Genomic DNA, 24,373 nt, shown 5'->3' with positions numbered 1-24,373 from the left:
AGGCGTCCGATTACACGTCTATTGATAAAGATTTGTCAATTGAAAACAACGGCACAGAGATCGCTAAAATCGTAACAATGTGGAAGACAATGAGTGCAGTGAAAGTGAAGAGGAAACAGCAGAAGCAAATCCGTTGGATCAACTCGAGATACCAAACTACAAATTGGCGTGTCCAACAGTTGAACAGTTAAAGAAATTTGCCATTAATCGCGGTGACACAGAAGCTCTCCAATTGATCCAACACTTAGAAGCAAATTTCGAACAGAAACTAGTGTCCGTAGGATGTACACGGCAGACAACTATTGCAGACTTTTTCCCAAGAAATTCATAATTGGTAAGTTTGTTCTCAACATTTTCAATATTTAAATATAATACTGTATGCTCTTATTAGGTTATTTTTACTTTTAGTATAGGCGGTATGTGAACTGATGGATTTTTTACAGGCTGATGACATGTACTTAAGAAAATTACCATACACGCATTATCTTTTGCAATATACAAATATATTAACAGATCCCCAGCAATAATATTATTTAACAATTGAATTTCTCCTTCATCCCTCCCCGTAATTCAAATACTGTACGCACTAAATACAGTATTTTCATATTGAATTTTACGTATTTACGCTCATACATAATGTTTTTACTGTATATTACTGCATACAATTACCGTTGGGAGAAATCTGAACCTCAAGTTCTGAACCTCTCTGTAACGGACACCTCTCAATAACGGACAAAAATTCATGTCCCACTGGTGTCCGTTATTCAGAGGTTTCACTGTATTACCAATTCGTCTATGGAGGCACAAGAAAAATGGAATAAATATCGAGATATAGATCTTTGTTATATCTCAGATACAACTGATCATGAAGAAATTCCTTAAATATATGATATTACAAATATTGCTTATTTATATGTACACTCATGTCCAAAATTATTGTCGCATATCTATAAATATGTTGTTGCAGGAATACAATTTGATAACGAGTTCGCCCAGTATTTCTTATAATGTTAGTATGTGTATAATCGGCAAAGACATGTATGTGGCAAATTTCATGTCAAAAGAGCAGTAAATAAGAACAATAAAACAAAAATAAATCTTTCTTGTCCATTTAGCAACATTTTGTTTTACTCATAATAATTTTCTTATTTATAATTCTTTTTCTATGAAATTTACCGCAAATATACATTTCCCGATTATACACATAGTATCAGTATTAAAATTACCCTGCATAATCATTATCAAATTATATTCTTATAAGAATACAGTTATAGATATGAGACAATCATTTTGGACATGAGTGTACATAATTTTTCTTAGTACGCTTACCAGTTTTATCACTAAGATAATTGATTGAAAAGTAATATACGCATATGAGCAAACGTTTATAATCCCCTGGCTGAAATATAATTGCAGTGTCTCGTCAAATTCATCATGTTCTTGATTTTCTATTTGCCTATTGCTAATTATCTCTTACTCATCATATCAGTATTAAATAAATAAACTATGCGGGGATTGTGTTAATTGTTACACAATACTTAAGAAAAACTGTTGTTAATAATTATGTAAGATATAAGCAAATTTATATTCCGACTTTAAGGCCATTTTTGTCCTAACCTCATGGGTGGATCGTTTAACCATAGTTCCGTTGGATATCGCGCCCTTAAATTTGTATAGAAACACAATTAGAAGTTTACCTACGGGTTAAAACATTCACCATTGGCATGAAAGTACTCATTTACAATTAATTTAGCGTATTTAACGAAGTTCTTAAAACAAGAGAATAACCACAGAAGTCTTGAATAAGTGGTTGATTGAATACTGGATATTTAATGGGGATATCAACAGCGAAGATGTCTGTCCCCGTCACGAAATTGATTCACTGAATTTTGAGTGGAAAATGCTCTACTTAAATATTTAAATTTTATATAAAGCTCTTCTAAATCTTTTTTAACACTCATGATCTTGATTAGAATAAGCTCAGTATATAAAATGATAAAATAAAATTGCTCCAAAATACCGTAGAAGATAAATCACAAAGAAAGGGAAGGTAATTATTCAACTCACATTGCGGACAAGCAAGATGATAATGTGGACTTAATAATTGTTTCCATTTCAATGGAGATGCGTGGGCAGGCAATAAATGGAGGAAAAGATTCTCCAGCCTACGTCAAGTGGGATAGGCTTAGTAAACACTGACTCAACTTGAAACATTCACTTATTATATTAATACACTATACATTTTTTACCAAGTGTTGATACTGAATAACATTTCAGTTGCACTTAAGTTTAGCCGTCATCTCACACAGGTTTATTTGGCAATATTTTGGAACGCACTACTACTAAAGAAAAGTTCTAATTTATAAAAATGTACCTTTCTCTATTACTGGAAAAAATCTTTATGAATTTTCATGTTTTTCCTACCAACACTAAATTTTCAGATAAGACTATTTAAGCTGCTTTCTATATTTCTTAAAGTGAGTTTAAATTCAACAAAATTCAAATGAGAGCGAATCTGAGCTAAGAGTAGCACAATTTCCACTTTTGAGTTTGTGCATTTTCTCAGTTTCTGAAATACGAGATCCAGAACTAACTTTACAAAACATATATAGTTTGAACAAAAAAATCTCGAAGCTATGATCGAAAAGGAATTACCGTATATGGTATAATTTCTAATATAATACGACCTCAAGTTTTTCAGATGAATTAATATAAAAATAAAAATACTATCATAAAATACCGGTATTACACACACACTTTGAAAATATATATATAAAAAAAAATGAAAATCTTATCAACTAAAGGCTCTTTTTATGATTTAAATATCAGTCTTTGTTCCACTTTCTTCTTCTAGTGGTTACGGAAAGCATACCTAGTACGATTTGAATACCCCATGGGAGCGTAGTGAAACTACACTGACAACAAATTTTAGGTGTCAATCAAATCGAATCACAATAACATGATGTATTAAATTCCTATATGAGCCACAAACTGTGTTTTTAGAAACACTTAAAAAAAACGGTTCGGTTCTCTATCGGAACCATTTTGCTTCTATGTTAACCCTCCTTTGGTATGCTGCACTCTGAGGCCATAGATGGTATGGTTGGGTCGGATCCGGCACAATGCTGTTTCAGATGAAAAAAAAAAAAAAGTCCACACCAAGTTATTACACATTTCAAATCTGCATGTTAAAAGAATACTAACAATGTTACATTTATTATTCACTGTTGCAAACTAAAGATGTTACAGCGTTATAAACATCCAAATTTTGGTGGCCTCTACAGCAATAATAACATAAGTGAGACAAACGGGGCAATGCACATCTAAAGTACTTTAGTGTCTAATACCATGATCATGATATATGATGGATATTGAATGAATACGAACGAAGTTAACAAGGATTAAATATCTGACTTCGTATAAAAAGACTTTTTTGCGAAAAACTTGAAAGATAAGTACCCTATTTAGTTTTATGAAGATTTTAAGAAATGTGAAGATCAAAATGTCATCCGAAAATCCAAAATGTCATCCAATGTTTTCCAAAAATCTGACATCTCAAACCGTTTTGAAGATATCGTAAGAACTGTTCAAGTTCAAAGCACTGCTAAAGCTTTACTAATTCGGAGAACTACTTGTAATTATATCTACCAGAAAGTGTTGTTGTAATGTTATAAAAAAAGTAAATCGGAAATTGAAGTTCTCAGAAATACGCCATTTCAAGCAGTATATCAATCCCCCCTTCCTTCTCCTTAATGGTTTCAAATATCTAGTTGTTGTAAACGGCATCATAATCTATGTCTATTGGAAACATCGTGCTAATTGGACGTGATGCTTTCCTAAATACTTTTTCGAATACTTTGAAAAAAGTAAAATTCTCAATTTCATGTAGTTCTGTTTATTTTTCGAAATACATCATATACTGATCGTAATATTCCACATTAAGGTACTTAGAATGTGCATTACCCTGTCCGTTCAGCAACTGTTGTAGAACCGTCCAAATTTGGTTATTTTTCGATATTTGTGATACTGTAGCGTCCGTAACTTTGCAACACTGAATACCAAACATGATACTCTAAGTTTTCATTTTATACGTCGATTTCAAATGTTAACTAACCTGATGCAGTGCCATTTGAAAAAATAAAAAATAAATAAATAAATAAAACTTGGCTTGACAACACTGCTAAGCTTGAGGTATCACATGACATACCACACAATGTTCCCTTGTCGATATTTGCATGGTACAAAATTGCAACGTTTCTTGTCTATTGGTTTAAAAGTTACAAGGGCGTATCAAGGTAAATGATCCACCATGCATATAGTTACAGCGAAATAGAATATTAAAATAATCATGCAAAAGAAATCATTAAGCTGAAAATAAGTCACTCCTCCTCAGTTCACCATAAACAAAAATATAACTGAAAGTGCGAAATTCTGATGTAGTACCTACTCTGCACAAATAAACTTTCATGAGATTACTCTCATTCTCTCATCACACACAGTTTTATATTTAGGAACGGAGATTTTTGGAAGAGCCCATATGTTCTGCAAACATTGTAAAATAAGATACTGAACTAGGCTGAACCTACATCTCATACTGCAACTTTACAGTCCATAGGCAAATAGGAAAAAACCACTTCTCTTCCCAAATAATGACTCAATAATGAACATAAATGACTACAAAGATACACTGTTTCCAATTACACATTCAACTTCTACGATTCTCATCATCATCATCATCAATCATCATCATCATAGAGGCACTCAAAAATTTTTCTTCTTTTTTCAGACACTGTCTTGTTACTGCAATTTCTGTGATTCAGTTTAATAACAACACGTCGCATCGCTGATGTCTTAGCATCCTCTAGCTTCTCTTGCATCTGAAAGAAAAAGACCTGGATATACTGAGAGAGTTATACTACTATTTATCTACAGAAATAAAACTACAAATGCTTAAGTAATTAAAAATTTTACTTGAATTTTACAGTTAGGCAATACATAAGTTACTACAGCAGTAGAAACTTCTTTTTTTTGTTTCATTTTTAAGTTTTGGGTACACATTTTTCTTTCTCGAACAATAAAAATGAATGTGACATTTTGAGTGTACTTTTTTTTTTCTTATTATGAAAACTACTACTAACTTCTGTACAATTATTCCTAACTGATAGTGAACAATCGCTATTCTAATTCCATTCTTGTAACACCTATACAGTTTCTTTTTTTTTTTTTTTTGTATTTAAAAAAAAAAAATCTGCTTACATACAAAGCATTAGTACGATGGTATAGGTTGAATGCTGTGCAGATAAAAAGAGATTTCATGTGGACTGGCAGTGATATATAAAAATATCTATTTGTCCATCCATCAAATGTTGATTATATTTAAAAATAACAACAATGTTAATAATATGAGGAGGGTTCTAATATTCAGAAACAAATGCCCAAAACTAGCTTCAGAATTCAGAAATGTGTAAGCATGGGATTTTTATCTACATATACGAAACTAAATTTTTACCAAAAAAAATTATAGCGATAATTTATTGCTATGATCCGATACAAAGAAAATGCACACCAAACGTAATGGCTCAAGAAAGCATGCTCACTTGGTACTTACACCCAACACTAGGTGTCGATCGTAACTATAGAAAAATCACTGGTACACTTAAGCCGGGTCCAAATTCATGCCTGCTCTGTTCCGTCAACTGCAACTTACGAATAACCCTGCGGCGCCCAGTTTCACCCACGACCCTCGTTTACGATCTTCTAATGGCTATTCAGTTTACTTTCCCTTCATAATGGTGTATATGATTAAATTATGTATCAAGTTAGTTTTAATGTCTTACACAGTGTACGCAATAGTGCAGGATGTGTATTTGGATCCAGCCTTGGTTATAAGAAAAATACTGGGACAGTACGTTTTATAACGATGAAGTAATTATTTATCTCTATGTAACAAAAACTTCTTTATAAAGCTCGATAAAAACAACCATACAAATGTCTGTCTCACTAAAAACTGCCTACACCTATATTTGTAACAGCTTAAACAATAATTAGCTTTTCCATTCAGATCATTTGAATATAATTCATATAGCTTTTCTTTAGGAAATTAAATAAAGGAAATAAATGTTCTACAAATATTTTTGAATAACAGGAAGTACGTCCCACCGTAAGCTTCACACAGAAGATAAAATTACATGCAACGCACATCATTAACGCTTAAGATTTTTCACAGAACACAATAAATCATTCAAGAAAAATTTAAAATCAACCACACACACAGCTTTCCGTTAGACTATATAAAAAGATAATTAAAAAAAAAAAAGCTGTTACAGCCGCTAAAACCTTTTTATTCAGTTGACACTGGGATGTTTAACTTGTTGAACTCTCCTCGTAGATCTGCACAGTAAATGTATGCTTCTTTAAAAAAATATTAAAAGAAACACGGTTGTGCGGTATTGTCATATAGGAAAATTTTTAAGTTGAGCACTTTTTCAAGTTTATTTTAAGTGAGAAATGACGCCGTAAAAGGGGGGACTCAAATATAGAGGCACTTTTTGTGAAGATGTAGTTATTTTCTGTGAACTACAAAGGCCAACACTTCACTCAATCCTTTTAATTAGACCAGATCCTACCGAATAATTAATTCTAATTAATGAAATGATTGTCAATTTGAGAAAACGAAACGAACAAAAATTTGTGCCTCACTAATGAGATGCAACAAAACAAACAGAAATATGACCAGAAAAATTTGAAAAATGAACGTATGTTTACATATAAAACACCTATTCGCATATTCTTGCGCTCATCCAAGATTTACACACAATTAATTACACATTGAGTGCAAAATATCTTTTTTTCCATTTTTCTGAGACAAAATTCGTAGAAATACCATTATTTTCCACTTTCATTTCTTAAAATTTTTAACCAGTAAGAATCAATTGATGAAACCAACAAGAAAATAATATTGCAAGGCTACTATTCTTATTAAAAGTGAAAAGTTCTAGGAAGATATGTACGAGGAATATTCAATAAATAAATAAATAAATAAATAAAATAAATAAACCCATTACATTAAACATACAGTTTGTCTCGCTTCATATTGACAAACTTTTTACCTTAACTCTTTACATCGCACTGAGCCGAAAGATTTCCTCCATTTTGTCAACATACTGCTTTAGTTGATTTATTTTCGAACAAAACTTACACTTACTTACGGAAAGATAAAGTGATCTGATAGTTTTCATTATACTTTACGTCTTGATTCATGACTAACAGTCTCTCGAAAAAATCCAAAATAAATCTTTACGATAGAACGTAAGAAATCTCTGCGTAATTCATCCAACACAACCCACTCTCAATATTCATTACTAATCCTAATAGTTTCAAGTAAAAGATTACCTAACCTTCAGCTTGATTCTAAATGTCGTACTATGTTTTATTAGTAAGTGGAGGTTCCTATTCACTTTTATGGTAAGTGGCTAAAACAGAAATACTTGAAGAGTAATTTGGGTTCAATAAAACACAAAACAAACGAAACAGAGAACTCATGGAACAAAATTAAATTCACATTTTTTTTTAAAATAGCCTTATTATTATACAATCATTCAAAAAAATCGTTAACACTGGAACTGGAAATTAAAAAAAGAAAAAAAAATGTTTTCAGCAAGCGATCGCTGACTGAAAAGGGTTTCATACAAATGAGCAGTTCCATTTTCAGTTAAAAACATTCACAAACTGCAAAAAAAAAATTCAGTGTTCCTTTAAATAAGGCTGAAATAATTTGTTTAAATAAACATATTGATTTCTACTCTCAATTAGCATGAAATAGGTGGAAGCATCTAAATAAACAATTTCAGTCAAAACAAAACTACAGTTTGATCATGTTAACAAGTAACGTCAATAGTTTTTAAACTTAAATTCAGAACTTTAATTATGAGGTCAAATGTCTGTCGAGACAGATCTCTGAAAAGCAATAAAGAAAGCACAGCGCTCCCTCGTATACTAGTATAAAACAGAAAACATACTGGTAGCCCGGATATTTTATTTCGATAGTTGGTTTGGAGAAATAACAATCAACTAATGAGAATCCTACCTTACTCAGATTCTGCTATTACTAGGCTCAGGTTTGTATATTTGCAGGAGAAATGTTTTCCGTTCTGTAAATATTTTGTCAGTGGCTATAGGACGATTGAACTAAGCTGAGTGAGGTTTCCGTAACATACAAAAAATTATGTCGAAGAAAAATGATACTTAAATTGGCCACTACATTCCGAAATTACTTAAAAAGTAGGGACTGTATGTATTTCTGCTGGGAACTCGAACCACCAACACCTAACACTGTCCGATCAGAGATGACATTTTTACTGAACATACCTCGTACATTAAATCTAAAATTCACATTGTGTATTACACTTTGATCACATTGTAAGTATTCCATCCCGTATTTCCTTTCTTTTCTACTTTTCAATCTAACTTGTTTAAAAGAAGAAAAAAAAGTTAACCAACATAGAAGAGCATACTAGTTTAACGGTAGTAAACAGAAAATGGAATATGCACCGTTTCAAGACAGCTTTATGCGTGGACGCTACGTCAATAATTTCATTGGACATTTTTAGCTATATGTCAAAGATAACGAAGGGTACGATCAGATACCTTCTTCTCCGGATTTATGTATACACGATGATCCTTTGATAGAAACTTTACATTATTTGAATACGTTTTCGTTTACTTTTAATTAATTATAAGTGCTGATAACCCCATTTTAAGCTATACATTAAGTACACTGTAAGCACTATAAATGATAAAATCTTGCTGAGCTAAATTCCAATTTTTAATTTCGAAACACGCTGTCACCGGAGAAGGAGAGTATTCCCCCTACCTTATGTTTTATCAATCACTTCAGAACAAATGAACCATTCTAACTACAGTTTTACCTTATTTACAAACGTCTACTCGTATACATTCCTCGCGAGTTCACGTTTTCAGAACATCCAAGAAAACTACTTAAACTGATTCATTTGTTCTGAACTCAAACACTTAGGGGAAGTTATGCACTTCGCAAGTCGATTGATCTTAAAAATACAGGCGAAATATATAATCAAAAACAGATGCATGCTCATTAGTCTCGTTGCAGTTTTTCTTATTTTTCTTAACGTAATGATTCAACTGCACTAACATTAACAGCTATATTCTAGAAAACCATTATGCATTTACACTTAAACACTAATAGCATGCTTGCCTTCACTATGAAGAGATACAAGAGCATATTTGATCCCTAATGAATTTGTATTTTAATTTAGTAATGTCGGAACACGTATCTAAAAAATTACAAAAAGTTATTTATAAAAATCGTGTGAAACGCTTTGATGGAGTTCCCAATTTTCACCATCTACTCGAAACTGAGTCAATATTAGAAAAACATGGTACAAAACGAGAGAGAATAGTTCTTACGTTCAGAATTTTGTACATAGATTAGTGGAAGAAAGTAGGAAACGATTTGGTGGTTCCTGGATTTTTCTCTAGCTGTTCGAAATTCGTATCGAGATTAGAAAATATGGTAAGAAGGGTTCCGGTCGTGCACATATCCTAACCAGAAGTTACGTTTTACCAGAGCCTACAATACTTCTATTGTATTCACTGTACCCCGTATAAATTTTCATATTTTGCTCAATGATGAGCAGCTCAAGACACATTTGAAAATCGAACCAAATTTGTGCTATTGAAATACCAAGAACAATTCTTCCTATAACTCATGACTACACCTTCAATAATATTCACTGATTCCTAAAAAGTGAAATTAGCATTCAATGCTTTTGAGATAACTGTCGACAATAGCAGTGAAAATTTACACCACACAGGCATTCTTTTCTTTGATACCAATAACTTCAAGACAAACTATCAAAATTTCTAGTATCCAGAACAAAATATCAACACTACTAATGTCAGCTAACGTAATGATTATGTAAGAGAAAGAGATGAGCTCAAAATTTTGAACAGCACTGGAAAAGACTCAAGTTTAATCCAGAACTCTTATATACACACTAACACTGAAAAATGGTAATGGAAGATCTCACTTCTAGCAAATATGCGATGTATAAAAATTTCCACCTTACACAAGTTCCGCTTCAAGTTAACAAAAAGAAATCCAACCAATCCTACGAAATTAATTCAAGAACCTAGTACAATCCGAGATACAATCGGTAGAATCAAATTTCACTCTAAACCAGTTATGACGTACATAAATTCTGACAAGGAAAAGTTTGAACTTCATTCAAGGCAAGCATGCCAAGTATATGTGACATTTTGCCTTCCTAGCTAGGTACTGGTACGAAACAGCAGTCACTTGCACTAACTGAAGCGGACTAATACAAACATTTGCGGAACGTTTAACTTATGAACAGGTACGTGCAACAGTCAAGAAGTTCCATACAGTGGCTTTCATTACTTATCAGCGATTTGAACTTCCTTCTCTCTCTCTTTTCTCCTGAACTTATGATTCAAGTACATTGATATAACTTTATATATAATATATATGTAAACATTATGACAAATTCCATCTACACAACCACACATGACACAGACAATGCAACGGACTATACAAAAATGTGTGGTACCACAAATACAGAAAGAACACTTAACGAAAATCATGAACCCAAATCATGACCCTATAGTCTACAAAAAACGATAACGAAGAAATTAAGTTTTTATTGCAGAACGCAAACACGAGAAGAAACAGCGTAAACAAACTTTACATACAAAACTCCAGAAAAGATAACCTACAATTTTATTATGCATGGAGTTGTGACGCTGAATTCGTTCTGCTGAAGACGAAAAACAATATATAAAGATATAATTACTCTTTTCGAACACATCCACACGTTTCTATATACAAAATTATGTACATACATACATGCACACACACACACACACACACACACATACATAACACGTGTTAGTTATTTTATATATATATTCTAACATACACACACGCATGCATACAATATACACACAACAAACTAGTTGACATTATTACAGAAGGTACTACTTCCATGCTTGACTTCTACTATTGACGTATTGACCTGAGTATAGCCACAACGTTCTCCCTTAAGATGGATGAAAGTTCTCGCCTGAAACAGTTTCACGTAATAGAAAATAAGGTTTGAAATTATTCTGAGATTAAGAGTATCATTCAAAGTAATTAACAATTGGTAACACGTAACACTCCGTAACTGAAACAGTTAAGAGCGAATACGACTTTCTTTTGCTTCATCCAAGCTTCTGCACTAGCAGTTACATGACGAACATAGCTTTCACGGATAACCTCAAATTACGATTTTTCCGCAAAGGAGGATATCTTCCTGACAATCTGAACATGCAGATTGATTTGCAATACACACTATTTGCAGACTGATTTGCAATAAAATATAAATCAATTCTATTTGCAGACACTACTATAGGAGACTAGGGAAAGTAAAGGTTTAGGAAAGGGTTATTAACTCAATTTCTGAATTTTAACAGATTTCCAAAACTCGAACTTTTCCAGACTGCCTACAAACATAACTCTGATCTTGCTCTTCTAAGGATCTCGAAACACGACGAATTATGGTCACATTTTTTTTCTTCAATATCATTTCCTTTAACTAGCTTCAGTATTTCTTTCAATGTTACAAACTCAGGATGTCCATTAAAGTTAGGAAGTGTCATCTCGTGAACTCAACTAACACCTACTAAAAAACGGAGAATTAAATTGTAACTTCATTCTGTTGGTAACAAACGTAGAATTATGTAATTTTTCAATGTATGACTGATGTTTAATCTTGCTTCCGTGTGCAAAACGAAAATTCGTTAGGACTGAAAATCAAGTTCAACTTCGTCCAAAAAAAAAAAAAAAAAAAAAAAAAAAAAAAACCTACTGATCATGCGCAACTGTAAGCGTATAAGTTAACATTCGTGAATCATGAGCTAATTTATTAACTCTGGACTCTCATTATTTTTCTTCTGATATGACTTTGTCACTACTTTTGCCAGTGATGGACCCTCTCAAGTTATCGTAAGTAAAAGGAAATGCTTTTGTTGAATTTCTCATTCTCTAGACTACATAGTTGAGAAATCGGTATAAATAAAATTCGAGTTCCCGCCAATAACTGAACTGGTAACGTGAAAAACTTCATCTCACTTCTTAATTTATAATGAATTTCTGCACTCTTGAGAGATCCAATGGAAAATAAATAAGCATGTGAACAAAAGGGAATACCTAAACGACAACTCCTTAAAACGAAACGAATAATTTAAGAAGTTTTCAGGTAACTTACTGAAAATCATGCTAAGCGCACTACTCTTAAATTGGTTTACTCCCTTTTACGTTACCAACAAAAGAACTTTTGCTCGTAACAATACATAGAACATAATATTTCCTGCACACAAATGTGTTCTCAGCTTGAAATTAATAATGGCTATTCTCACGTATTCACTTAGCCTTATTGAAACATAAGTACATAACAGGAACAAGTGTGTATATGAAGTATGGCAAAGGAAAATATATTCCTTGACAATAAACTCGAATATCCACTAGTTTGTGAAATGTACATTCCTCACTTCCGTAAAATCGCAATCGAAGAACAAATGGTTGTATTACTACATAATAACACGAAAACTAATCTCAGAGCATTGAAAACAGCAATACCGAATCAAAATGGCGATTTCCGAAGAACTAATGACCTATGATCGGATTTATTTATTTATTACTATTTTCGGTTTCGAATAAATCATTCTGTCGATCGATCGAAACAAAATAACTGGTATATATTTTTAATCCAAAATTATCGCTTGAAGCTTTCAAATCAACACAATCTTCTCATACCCAGCAATTTTATCCAAAGTGTCCTGCGGCACGACGAAAGGTTCGTCCCTTTATTCGTAACTAGAAGCAATTGAGGACCCTTCAAATGTAAAACAAACGTTATGGTTTTATTAACAACTATACATAATAACACTAGATAATTTTAATACTATTTTCTTTTTTATTTAATAATGGAATTGCAAATTATGGATCGCCAACTTCCATGTGCAATAACGGTCAAAAGTAACTACCTACGCAGAAGTGATCGTTAGATCATGCTTTGTGTGACTAGGATGATGTGATCTTACGACTTAATGCATAATTTACGCTACTAATGAAACTGCCCGAAGAGTGCAAGTATGACACATTGGACTACTGGTTTAGAATCATCACATTATCACCGAACTAATCTCATTTATCAAACAACATTAGAGAAAACTACACGGTTCAGCTTCACATTAATCTCGTGCACGAAAAATAAAATCTGCAATTTGTTGGCCACCTTTAGTTTGAGTTTTTCTTCTTAGCTTCTTATAGTACAGTTATCTTTAAGGATTGATGACCAAAGAATTAACAATAGAATCTAAAAGATCAACGATAGAAGCTTATTGACGTGAAGAAACGTATTTCTGCAAACTTACTTTACGATGCACTCCAGTAGTTCTCTGTGTTACTGAGCACGAAAAAAATAAATAAATAAATAAAATTAAATTAAAAAAGTTAACGTAACTATATATTATTACTTCTATATTGTTGATCGTGTGCAGTGATTGATAACAGCGTATACTAACAACAATCTTTATATATAATCACGAAAGATGCAAATTTAGATCTCTTCAGACTGTCAGATATTGGTAGAAAAATAAGTTACTGGATATAATAGTGGAAACTGTTCGGAAGAAAAAAAAAAGCGATGATAAAAAACTAAAAAGTCTACTTAAAAGGATTTAACAGATGTACTTCAAGTAAACAATTATAAAAACTTTACCATTCGGCATTACACTAAATTGGAACCCTGGTGCCTGTAACTTGAAACCGATGAAAACTTTGTCCTCATTTACTTTGCGTCTACATTTCGGATCTCTAAGCTCAAAATCATTATTGCTAATTATGAAATATAGTTTCTAATATTATGACACACGATTAGAAATGTATCTATCTAACTCTCCTCCAGTTAGCAGCGAACTAAATACGTAGCCGAAGCCCATATTGTCATCAACTTAAAAACGAATTTAGTTGTTCGAGTAGAAGATTCCTAGCCCTAGAGAGAACTCCTTACATTACTCAAACACTGTTTTCTAGTTTTGATGGTACTGACTATATATAGACCCGAGCTGGGAATTCACTTTTACTGACGACTTACAATTTCCTCCTAAGGACACTATAATTTTAAAAACTACAAGTAAACTTAAGATTGCGACTTCAACATTTTAATATTTAAAAACAAGAAAATAGTATTATTTTAAAAAATGACTTCCGTTTCATAGAACTACAAAGATTGCAAAATTTAAGTTACGAGCTGCAATTATTTTGAACGCAACTATACTTATTTCAGTTCACATTATCTTACTTTGGGATGCTCCCGCATAGGTGAGCGGGGAACGTCTCTTTATATTATTATTATTATTATTATTATTATTATTATTATTATTATTATTAAGTTTTTATTTGGTCCAGGGTTTGGTTCCCGGTATTGACAGCATCGTGGAAGAATTCTGAAGCTTCTCGATATTAAAGTGTTCCAAACATCTGTTTGCAAAAAGTAAGAACAAGGGTAACAGGTGTTGATATGGTGATCACATATCATCCAACCTAACAAATTATCTGGCCGACTATGAGCCAAATGTGGGCCGTAATTTTCAGTATCAGTAGTTACTTTTGACCGTGACTATACACGTTGATTTCATAGTATGGTCCCAAAATATTTCGAACAATGTGATAAATCCGGCTTAAAAATTCTAGCGTAATTGATTTGAAAAAGAAGAAATAACATCAAAATGTAAAGAACAACAAGTAACCACTAACATCTGACTACAAAGAACAGACAGACGAGATTAACTCATACTGCAGCTTATGTACACAAGGTTAAGTAATTTAACACAAGGTAAGCACGAAAATCAAGTTTCTAATAATCCATGGAAAGGGAAAGGAATAAACTGTGCCAAATTATAAAACAATTCGCAAATCTTATGATACATACAGATTTTACAGCCAGTACTATACTTAATTTTACGCAAAAACGACACACACTGTGGACACATTTGCCACTCTTGAAAACAAACAAACAAACAAACAAACAAAAAATCAGTCCCTATATTTCACTGTATATCACTCACTATATTTGATTATGCTACAATCTTCCCTACCACTAGTCAACAACTCTCACAATCTGTTATCTACGAATTTATGACGGGAATGTCTCAATCATAACAAAGGAAAAACTCTCATAGGAATTAGTTATAAAAACTTTTACTGACAAACTGCAACAAAATATCAACTCTTTCCTTGAATAAATAAATAAATAAATAAAATCTTCCTAATTAAACAAATCGCAATTTTATTTCAAATTGTACTATTCAATATTCTGCCAGTAATATCAGTAATTCAGTGACGCGCAAAAGTATTTGCACATAAGAGAACTCAATACACAATTTTGACATTTGCTATGATCATGAAGATAGTGCTTCTAAGAAATAACTATGGATATGCTTACACATATATTTATGACAATTCTTCCATGTAGTCATCACCCGTATTCAAGCATTTGACATAACCGAGCATTTGTTCCAGAATTTCCGCTTGGCTGCCTGAGGTTCATCAGTACCAAGTGGATAAGAAATAAACACTGTTGTCAGAGTGACATAATTCTTAAGCAGTGTTTACTCGTAAAAATAGTAACATATCCAATCTACAATGCCGGTCCTTCGGTTACAGGAAATATATGAAAACTGATACCGCTTCAGAATCCTGGATAGAAGTTATTAGAACACCTACCCTATAGACCGGAATCGGCACCAACGGGCACATATATAAAACTGGAGTAGCGTAGCAGCTGTTCGAAGGTAATAAGCAGTAAGGACCAGTGTAATGAGTTTCTTACGACACAGGCACTAACTTTCTTTGGGGTGGGAATACAAAATTCCTTGCCTCATTCCCAGTACTTCAATATAGGTGGGGACTATGTGGAAAAGTGTAATACAAATTTACGGAAACTTTATATATTTATTAAGCAACTTATGTGAGACTTGCTTTCTTTCATAATTCACCGGAACTTCTAAAACAAAGATGTTCTCGGTGGATTTTTCCATATCAAATTTAATTTGGCAATAGCTTGTGAATAAACTACATTCATCGAAGTTGACTCTTCTCTAATATGGTAAAATTGTACTAAAATCGGATCGTCCATTTAAAAGTTACGAAGAAAATTTTGCTATCAAGGAATCCACATCTAAACGTGACTGTAGAATCGCCAGCATGAGTGTCTTCCTTTCCTTAGATTTTATTTTTCCAATAACTTCAAAATGAATTCGAGTAATGCAAACATAGTATTCGGTAACGTGTAGAAAAGTACATTCCTTTCCGTTAACATACAAAGAATTACATTCCACATATGTCACGAGAACTATATTCAAATTCATGATTAAAGCAACTGATACAATGTACTAGGGAGCGGGTATGTACTTTTGCTGGCAAATGTACAATCGATTTATTATTATTCTGGTAACGTTTCTTCCTCCAGTAACTTTAACATGGACAGACACGTTTAAGTACAGAATTTCATACTAAAAAGTGTAAAACGATCAGTTCTAAATTATTAATTTTGTGAAAGTACTAACAAAATTATTAAAGTACAAAGCTACTTTATTCACCGAAATCGACGAAATTAATAATAATCATTCGAAAGTACCAATTTGTTTGAAAAATAGAACTATGGCTCGAAATATGAGGCCTTTAAATATCTTACACCAAATACACGAAATCTTCTGATCCAAGGCAAAAAGGAGTAGACACACCCACATCAATACAAAACCAAACCTCCATCACATTTCAATATTTTCCGCCCACAGCCTAGTTGTTTCAATAGTATCTGAGTAATCTTGACGTTACAATATTTTAGTTGTCACTTGAGTGAATATTCATTAATATATATTAAATTAAACTTACGTGAAACTGGAAAAACGTAAGTACTATTATGCAAACGATAAGTGTACTTTGGCACACATTTTTATGCGAACAGAGGGGGACACAGATGGGTACATAGCCCCTTGAAATGTGTACTGACTTGAAATAGAAAAACAAAAACGTAGGTTACACGAATTGCACACAAAACTAATTCAGAAATAACAAAAAAAAATAATTGAGAATGTACTGTATTTCCAAATACTGAAATTGAGCGATTCTTTCCTTCTTTTCTATCGTATATCAGAAAATTAGCTTTAATTCTTATGAAATTATTAAACTTGGTCGTAGTAGGCCACTTTACCTGGATATCATTATCGTTAATTTTGTACAGCCCTACAGCTTACACAAACCTCACTTTTAATTTTCTATCAACAGATCTGTTACACATATTCGCCTGTTGAATTATGCTCTGTAATAATATCTATAGCATAAATAACCCCCACCCAACAACAACACGCCAACGCCTACAGCGATTGGCTTTAACAGAGACCTCTTGAATTCATGCCAGGCTTCCATATCCTTCTGTTTCCTCTTGATTTCTTGCACTTGTTTGTTAGTGTTTTCTATTCTCTTCCGCCGCCGCAGTTCTGCTTCGCTGAAAGAAAGAAAAAAGAGAATACATGAGTGATTTGTTGAAGATGGTTTCAATATATATTTCTTATGCTTTATTGTAACGTACTGCTTTTGTGGAATACGGTCACCGAGTACTCGTCCAGTGCTTCCTTATTTGACATTCGCGGCTTTAACAGTAGATCTCTCTCTTGTTCATTCCCTCCTTTTCTCACAGTTCAAAACTAACAATAGAAAGTGATTATAATACAAATAAACTAAACTGATCTTTTGGTGCTACAGCCCTTAGGAGCCAGATCCTACCAGCCAACTAATACTACTCATATCTTTGCTGTGATGTGTGGTCAGCACATCGCCCCCCCCCCCTCGCCGTTAATGTTGGTTTTCTAGACAAGAGTTAACTACTTCTTTCTTTCAAGTTGCTCCCTAATTATTCCCACGATGTTGCATGGACCTTTCTAAAAGTACGTGCGTTGCGTGCACGAAACCTTGTGAGCAACAGTTGGCTTAGAAGTCTCCCAGTATTACTATTATTAGTGATGTTCTAATATTATTGCTTATTTAAAATTATTACTGTATATTATTATTATTTTATTGTTTCTAACCTGATGTATTATTCTTACTCTTTCATTAAATTACTAATTTAAGAAAGTAACTATGAATGTAAGTAAATAACATCTTTATATATAATATTTAAACTTGAATTTTAATACACAAAGTCTAGGGCAGAGGCAAATCGTGTACAAAATATTATTGTTTGTAGAAACTGTTCCATAATCATCTTGATTGCATGGACTTACTTAATGAATTTAGAATACATGTTCCAACAAATACAACCCGACCTGAAAATAGCACTTTCTTTCATTGTGACAAACACAGAAACAACGCTGTAAGAAAATAAGCAGTATGAAGACTGAATGCAATTTATAACAGGTTAGTGAAAGCTAAGACTGAACTGAATGTCGATGTAGCAGCATGTGAAAGCTTAGAGCGAATGTATGTAATACTACAGACAGAATGCTTTGTATATCGTATGCACTTCAATATTATTTAAACACTTAAGCACTGTCTATGTTACGGACACTATAATTGATTTCTTTAACCTGTTGTGTCTTCCAATATATATAAAAAAAATAAGTAATAGGTGTATTCAAAAACTCTACCTACATCTATCTTTTAAAAAAAATATTTTCTTCTTTCTTTAGACGAAAAATAAATGAAAGGAAGAGAAATGTTTCTGTTGTTTAGGATTTCTATCAAAGCTACGCAGTATCTATCCTATTTACATATCTGGAAAAATGCTCCTAGAAAAAACACTGAGTAGCTTTCGTTTACACACAATTGTACAGAAAGTCACCTTTCATTCACAATTCTTTCCACTGTGAATACAAAATATTACAAAAATAAGTGAATAAATAAATAAATAAATAAATAAATAAATAAATAAGAGTCGTGCATTTGAAACAAATAATTCTAATATCATTAGAATTTTAATAACTTGTTTTACTTCTATAGTGAAGCTAGTCAAAAATAATAATGCACTTCAACTTCACTTCTGCTAAGAGATAGGCAGTGTCAAGTTCTTTTTCTTCACTTTATACCTAGCATATTTTATAAAAAGTATTTTCCATAATTTCAGTAAATTGATTTCTCGTATTTTCAAATTATGTCCTAACTATGAAAATACACCTTTCCTGTGACTTTAAGTAAATGGTAATATTATCTACTTCCAAAAAGAAGAAATAAAAAGACATCCAGCACTAGCTAGATCCTTTGTGCACGGTTGGCAGGTTTAAAACATACTTTTATATTATATATATTAAAGGAAAAAAAAAACTTTCCTTCTTTTTAAAGAAAACTAAACTGTTTTCCTATAAAGGTATAAAGAATATGAATACCCGAGTGTTATATGATAGGCACTTCTTATTTCACTAATTATATTGAACCCTTGTCCCTTGAACAGCAAAGTAAGGACTATTTGTGTACCTAAGAAGCTTCCAAATACAGTCTGTGAAACCAATTTAGAAGGGGATAATTAACAACTAAAACCAATAACAATAATAATAACGAGAAAGGAGAGCTCAGTAGCAAAGCGCTTCCTCGTTAGATATCAGCTCTCGCTAACTGGACTTCGTGTTACTCAAACACCATGTGCATCAGTTTCCTTGGGGTTCTTCCGTTTCTTCCCGCTGTCTTTATTCCACTATTATCATGCATCTCTATCTCGTCTCCTTTAACCGCGGTACGCTTTCGTGGGATGTTAAACTAAAAAGAAATGAGAAAGGAAGTTGGAAAGGGACTTATTTAACGGTACCATCCTGGTATTCGTCTGGCGAACCTAAGGAAAACTCTCATCAGTAAGAATAGCTGGTTACTAGATTTGAACCCAGGTCCTCCCGATTGCGAATCAAGAACATTAACGATTAGTGTATAGTTTCGTACAAAAAGCCAGGCCATCCACTTCCCTTTGAAAAGCCCTGAACTCTAAACCACATTGGGGATTAAACTGAACAAATGTTAATTGTCTTCGGGCACCTGAGATCTTCATTTTGAGTTAAAGATTAGAATTTCCTACACAGAGTTCTCAGAAGATGCCATTCTAAAGCAAGGTGAACGGACAAGGTTCATTAAACAAAAACTTGGTATACACAGCTGGAAACGTATCTTCCTGAGCCTTAGGTGTCACTCTATCATTTTCTTGTTGGCACTGAAGGGAACTCTTGCTGCTAATTGTCTTACTCTAGGATTGAATCTAGGATCTCCCATTAATGTAGATAGCATAATCGCTATTCCAAAACGTAACTCAAATATCTATAAAACAGTGATATATATATATATATATATATATATATATATATATATATATATATATATATATATATATATATTTGTGTCTGTCCTTTGTCTTCAAGAAAAGCGAATTACAAAGAAGAACGACATCTCTTAATGCTGACATCAACGTTATTAGAATCACGCAACTGGAACTTATAATATTGCAATGGTGGTACGTTCGTTACTCCTCACATCAAGTCTTGAGAAGAAGCAATTTTTTTGTTTATTTTTTTTTTTTCTGGCTATAGACAGCTAAAATAATTCTCTCAACCGAGTTCGTTAATGGAGTGAATCAGTTAACTCTTAACGAGGAACAGCCACTCACGTTTGTCCGTTACTCCACACGATAACTTTCGAACTAAAGCTTTTTTCTTCTTTTTTTGCAAAAAGGTAGTAGAAGTCACACATCTCGCCATTAGATGGCAGCAAACGTCCTACAGCAGTTCACATCTAGCGGACGAAATTGAAACTTCTAGTGCGTGATTCTTTTACTAATGTTCATTTTGTCTAATGTTTTAAACTTTGTTCAAGGGAAACACACTCACCAAATACGAGATGTAATTCCTCGTTTTTAATTAACAGATCTTTAAAATGTACTGATTGATATTTCACAACGACGTGTATACTCTTATAGTTTGAACTCGGAGATACAATGCAGTAAATTGTTTATAACAATATGCACATTTAATTTGAAATTTTGTAACAAATGGTAGTAGATATTAAGAAGTACTAGAAAATCTGTTAATCCATAAACTACTTGAAAATCTGTAAAGTAGTAATACAGAAATGAAAAATTTGCTGTATCTGTAAAACAAATACAACGAGTGATGGAAAGCAGAATATCAATTTAACCTTATTCTCCGAAAACAACCTGGTTTAAGCAAAGAAAGGAACATTTTTTTTTTTTTTTTTTTTTTTTAAAGAGCCCTGCTTTTGGGACTACATGGTTAGCGGATGCACTTTCGGCACGGAAGACCCGGTTCAACTCCCGATGGCGCTCATGTGGTTTACATACCACGTTCAGTTGTAGGTCTAAGTCTCACATACCCACTCTGCTGAAAGGAACTAAATTTCAATCCAACTAACCAACGTATGGCACTATCTCGCAGATACAGTATAAATTTCGTGCACTTTTGAGAGATGTTTTAGTATACATGCTTTGCTGGGAGTGTTGTGTGATTACCCACATTCAATGTGTGAACACCATTCAAGAAATTAGACTGATAAATAGGACACATTATCTGCATAGAGAATACCTGCAGAATTACTCTTGGTAGTTCTCCACGTTTCCGAACCTTTTAGGAGTAGAAACTTTTATATATATATATATATATATATATATATATATATATATATATATATATATATATATATATATACAGATGGTGATCAGAAAAATGGAAACACCTGTAGTTGTCAACACGTCAGATGTATGGGTTGGCAGTGGTGTCGTGGCGCCCGCAGCGCCGCACCGCTGGTGGTGGTGTGTTAGGTCGGTCTCCATACTACGTCAGGCGCAGTGGAACAGCAGTGTCCAGTGGCTGCAGCAGACGGAGGTAGTGTAAAATGGGAGACCTCTCAGATTTTCAAAGAGGGCAAATTGTTGGTGCGCGGTTATATGGAGTGAGTGTGACGGCAGTGGCTACTGTGTTAGGTGTGTCGCGTGGGACAGTGTCGAAGGTGATGACGGCCTACACAACACACGGGAAAACCACATCGGGGAAGCGGAACAGAGGGCGGAAAAAAAATCATGAGTGGCAGGTCACGCCGGGTATTAAAGCGCATTGTCACGCAGAACCGTCGTGCCACTGCGGAGCAAGTGACGGAGGAACTCAATCAGCACCTCCCCCACCCTGTTTCGACAATCACAGTCCACTGCGAATTACATGACATGAACTTACGGGGTCGTGTTGCACGGGCCAAACCGCTCATCAGGGACCATAACGCTTTCGCACGCCGCAAATGGTGCCGCGACCATGCAACTTGGACCGTTGAGGACTGGAAATGTGTGATATGGTCGGATGAGTCATCCTTCTCCCTATTCCCAACCACGGGCCGTGTTTATGTGTGGAGAACGCCCAAAGAAGCTTATGATCTGCAGTGTCTCCGCCCAACTGTGAAACATGGCGGCAGCTCGGTGATGCTGTGGGTCACCATATCATGGTTTTCATTGGGTCCTGTGGTCACACTTAGCGGACGAATCACAGCCAACGATTATGTCGCAATTTTAGGAGACCACTTGCATCCTATGGTCCGGACGTTGTTCCCGTGTTCCCGGACACTGACGCCATCTTCCAAGATGATAATGCACCCATTCACACAGCTGGCGTTGTTGCAGCGTGGTTTGAGGAACATCGGGAAGAAGTTCAATACCTCCCCTGGCCTACCCAATCCCCAGATCTCAACATAATTGAAGATCTGTGGTCCGTCTTGGAAACACGACTCCGGCGACGATTTCCACCTCCATCCTCTCTGACAGAACTGGCCGATGCCCTGTACGAGGAATGGTGTAAAATTCCACTTGCTACCATTCACGACCTCTATGCCTCCATCCCATGTCGCATCAAGGCTGTTCTAAAGGCGAAAGGTGGCCCGACACCATATTAATCTGGCAAGTTGCAATTTCATTCAGGTGTTTCCAATTTTCTGATCACCATATATATATATATATCCTTTACATATGTTCTGAGATTCATTGCCCCCCCCCCCTTTTTTTTTTAAGAAAAACCATTCGCCAGCTCTCCAAAACTGCTGAAAGTAGAACTTATATATTAGATTTTCCTTTCACCCTAGGCTGTAAAAAAGAAACGATTTTGCAAAATACGACTTCTAAGCGATGAAAGCGGGTCTTTAATATTTTTCTGCCGTTCTCTACATCTTCGAAACTATTAGGCTTAGAAGCCTGAAATTTTCATACATATTTTCCATGTGCCTTAGGCCCATTTACAAAATGCAGCCCTAAGGAGGAAAAGGGGACTTTAGGATTTTTTTTTCTTTTTTCCTTTACCAGATGTCAGATAATGTCTTACTTGAATAATATTTAGCAAAAAGGTTTCTGGGTAAGCCAAGAAAAAAATACGAGGGAAAAATCATAAAATCTGAATGATGGCGGTAAAAGGCTGGAAAGAAATTGTCACAGAACAGATACCAATGGAGGAGTTTTATTTCTGCAGCATTGGATCTAAGTTTTCCTTAATGTTCCGAGTAAGGAGACTAATTACTGTCCTGTGAAATGTAAAATTATTTCAATACATTTTCGCGCTTCCTAATCTTCTGGCTTCAAAAACCCTTACCTGGTTCGTTTGGTCTTCGATTCTACTATTGTCATCTGTGGGTAGTTTGTAGGTGAGGAATCTTCGTCTGAACTTATTAAAGGTTCACTACCATCTTCCACAGGCAAGCTTGGCAATGGTCTATCTGGGGGTTCTACATTATCTGTTGCATTGTTTTCCACTGCAGACACTGTACATAAAAAGAAACAGTATACATTTATTTTTTGTGCAACATAAAATAGAAACCATTCAGAATAATCTCTACCACTTACTGATGTCAACAATACCCTTAATTAATACAGTGACCCAGAAAAAGTTAATAACAGTGCTAGTACCTTAAAAATGTTGCCGGAATCCATCATGTCATATATCAGAGACACGTGCTTAAAGGCACTAACTGCTTTATTTTGGTATTAGAACGTAACACGCATGTTTCTTATAGTCTCCACTAAGTGAAAATTATACATTACAGACAAGCGTGGCAAGAGAAAGTTATCATTTTCGATAGACAACAAATTCCCCACTTTCGTGATGAGAAGGTCTATCTCCAAAAATTCGTCGAACAGATGGAGTGCAAAATCCTAAACCAGACTTTCATATACAGTTATCAAAATAATGGAAGCAAGCACCTTTATTAAAAAAGTGCTGATTAATACGGTGTCAAACTACTTTCAGCGTGTGGTAC

The 24,373-nt window shown here is 33.9% G+C and overlaps 1 protein-coding gene across 3 annotated transcripts in view; it reads right to left on the bottom strand.

Moving 5' to 3' along the window:
• Nucleotides 1-351: 351 nt before the first annotated feature.
• The window catches only part of LOC145673807 (tyrosine-protein phosphatase non-receptor type 2-like), a 281,317-nt gene continuing 257,295 nt past the window's right edge, over nucleotides 352-24,373 (bottom strand). The window contains exons 8-11 of one of the 3 annotated variants that reach the window (XR_014128818.1): nucleotides 23,710-23,878; nucleotides 17,505-17,609; nucleotides 4,448-4,877; nucleotides 352-3,125 (exon numbers count right to left, since the gene is read on the bottom strand). Coding sequence is in view for 2 of the 3 variants with exons in the window: in XM_081743573.1 (XP_081599699.1) it covers nucleotides 17,417-17,609; nucleotides 23,710-23,878 (362 nt within the window). In the remaining variant the exon portion in view is untranslated. Of the gene's footprint in view, nucleotides 4,878-4,950; nucleotides 17,610-23,709; nucleotides 23,879-24,373 lie in introns of those variants that run through there. The other 2 variants (XM_081743574.1, XM_081743573.1) reach the window with 2 other exon arrangements.

Source organism: Thermobia domestica, chromosome 17 (assembly GCF_964235325.1).
Source record: "Thermobia domestica chromosome 17, izTheDome1.hap1.1, whole genome shotgun sequence".
Lineage (NCBI taxonomy): Eukaryota > Metazoa > Arthropoda > Insecta > Zygentoma > Lepismatidae > Thermobia > Thermobia domestica.
Note: the sequence above shows the minus strand (reverse complement) of the source record. Positions and strands in the feature narration are given on the sequence as shown.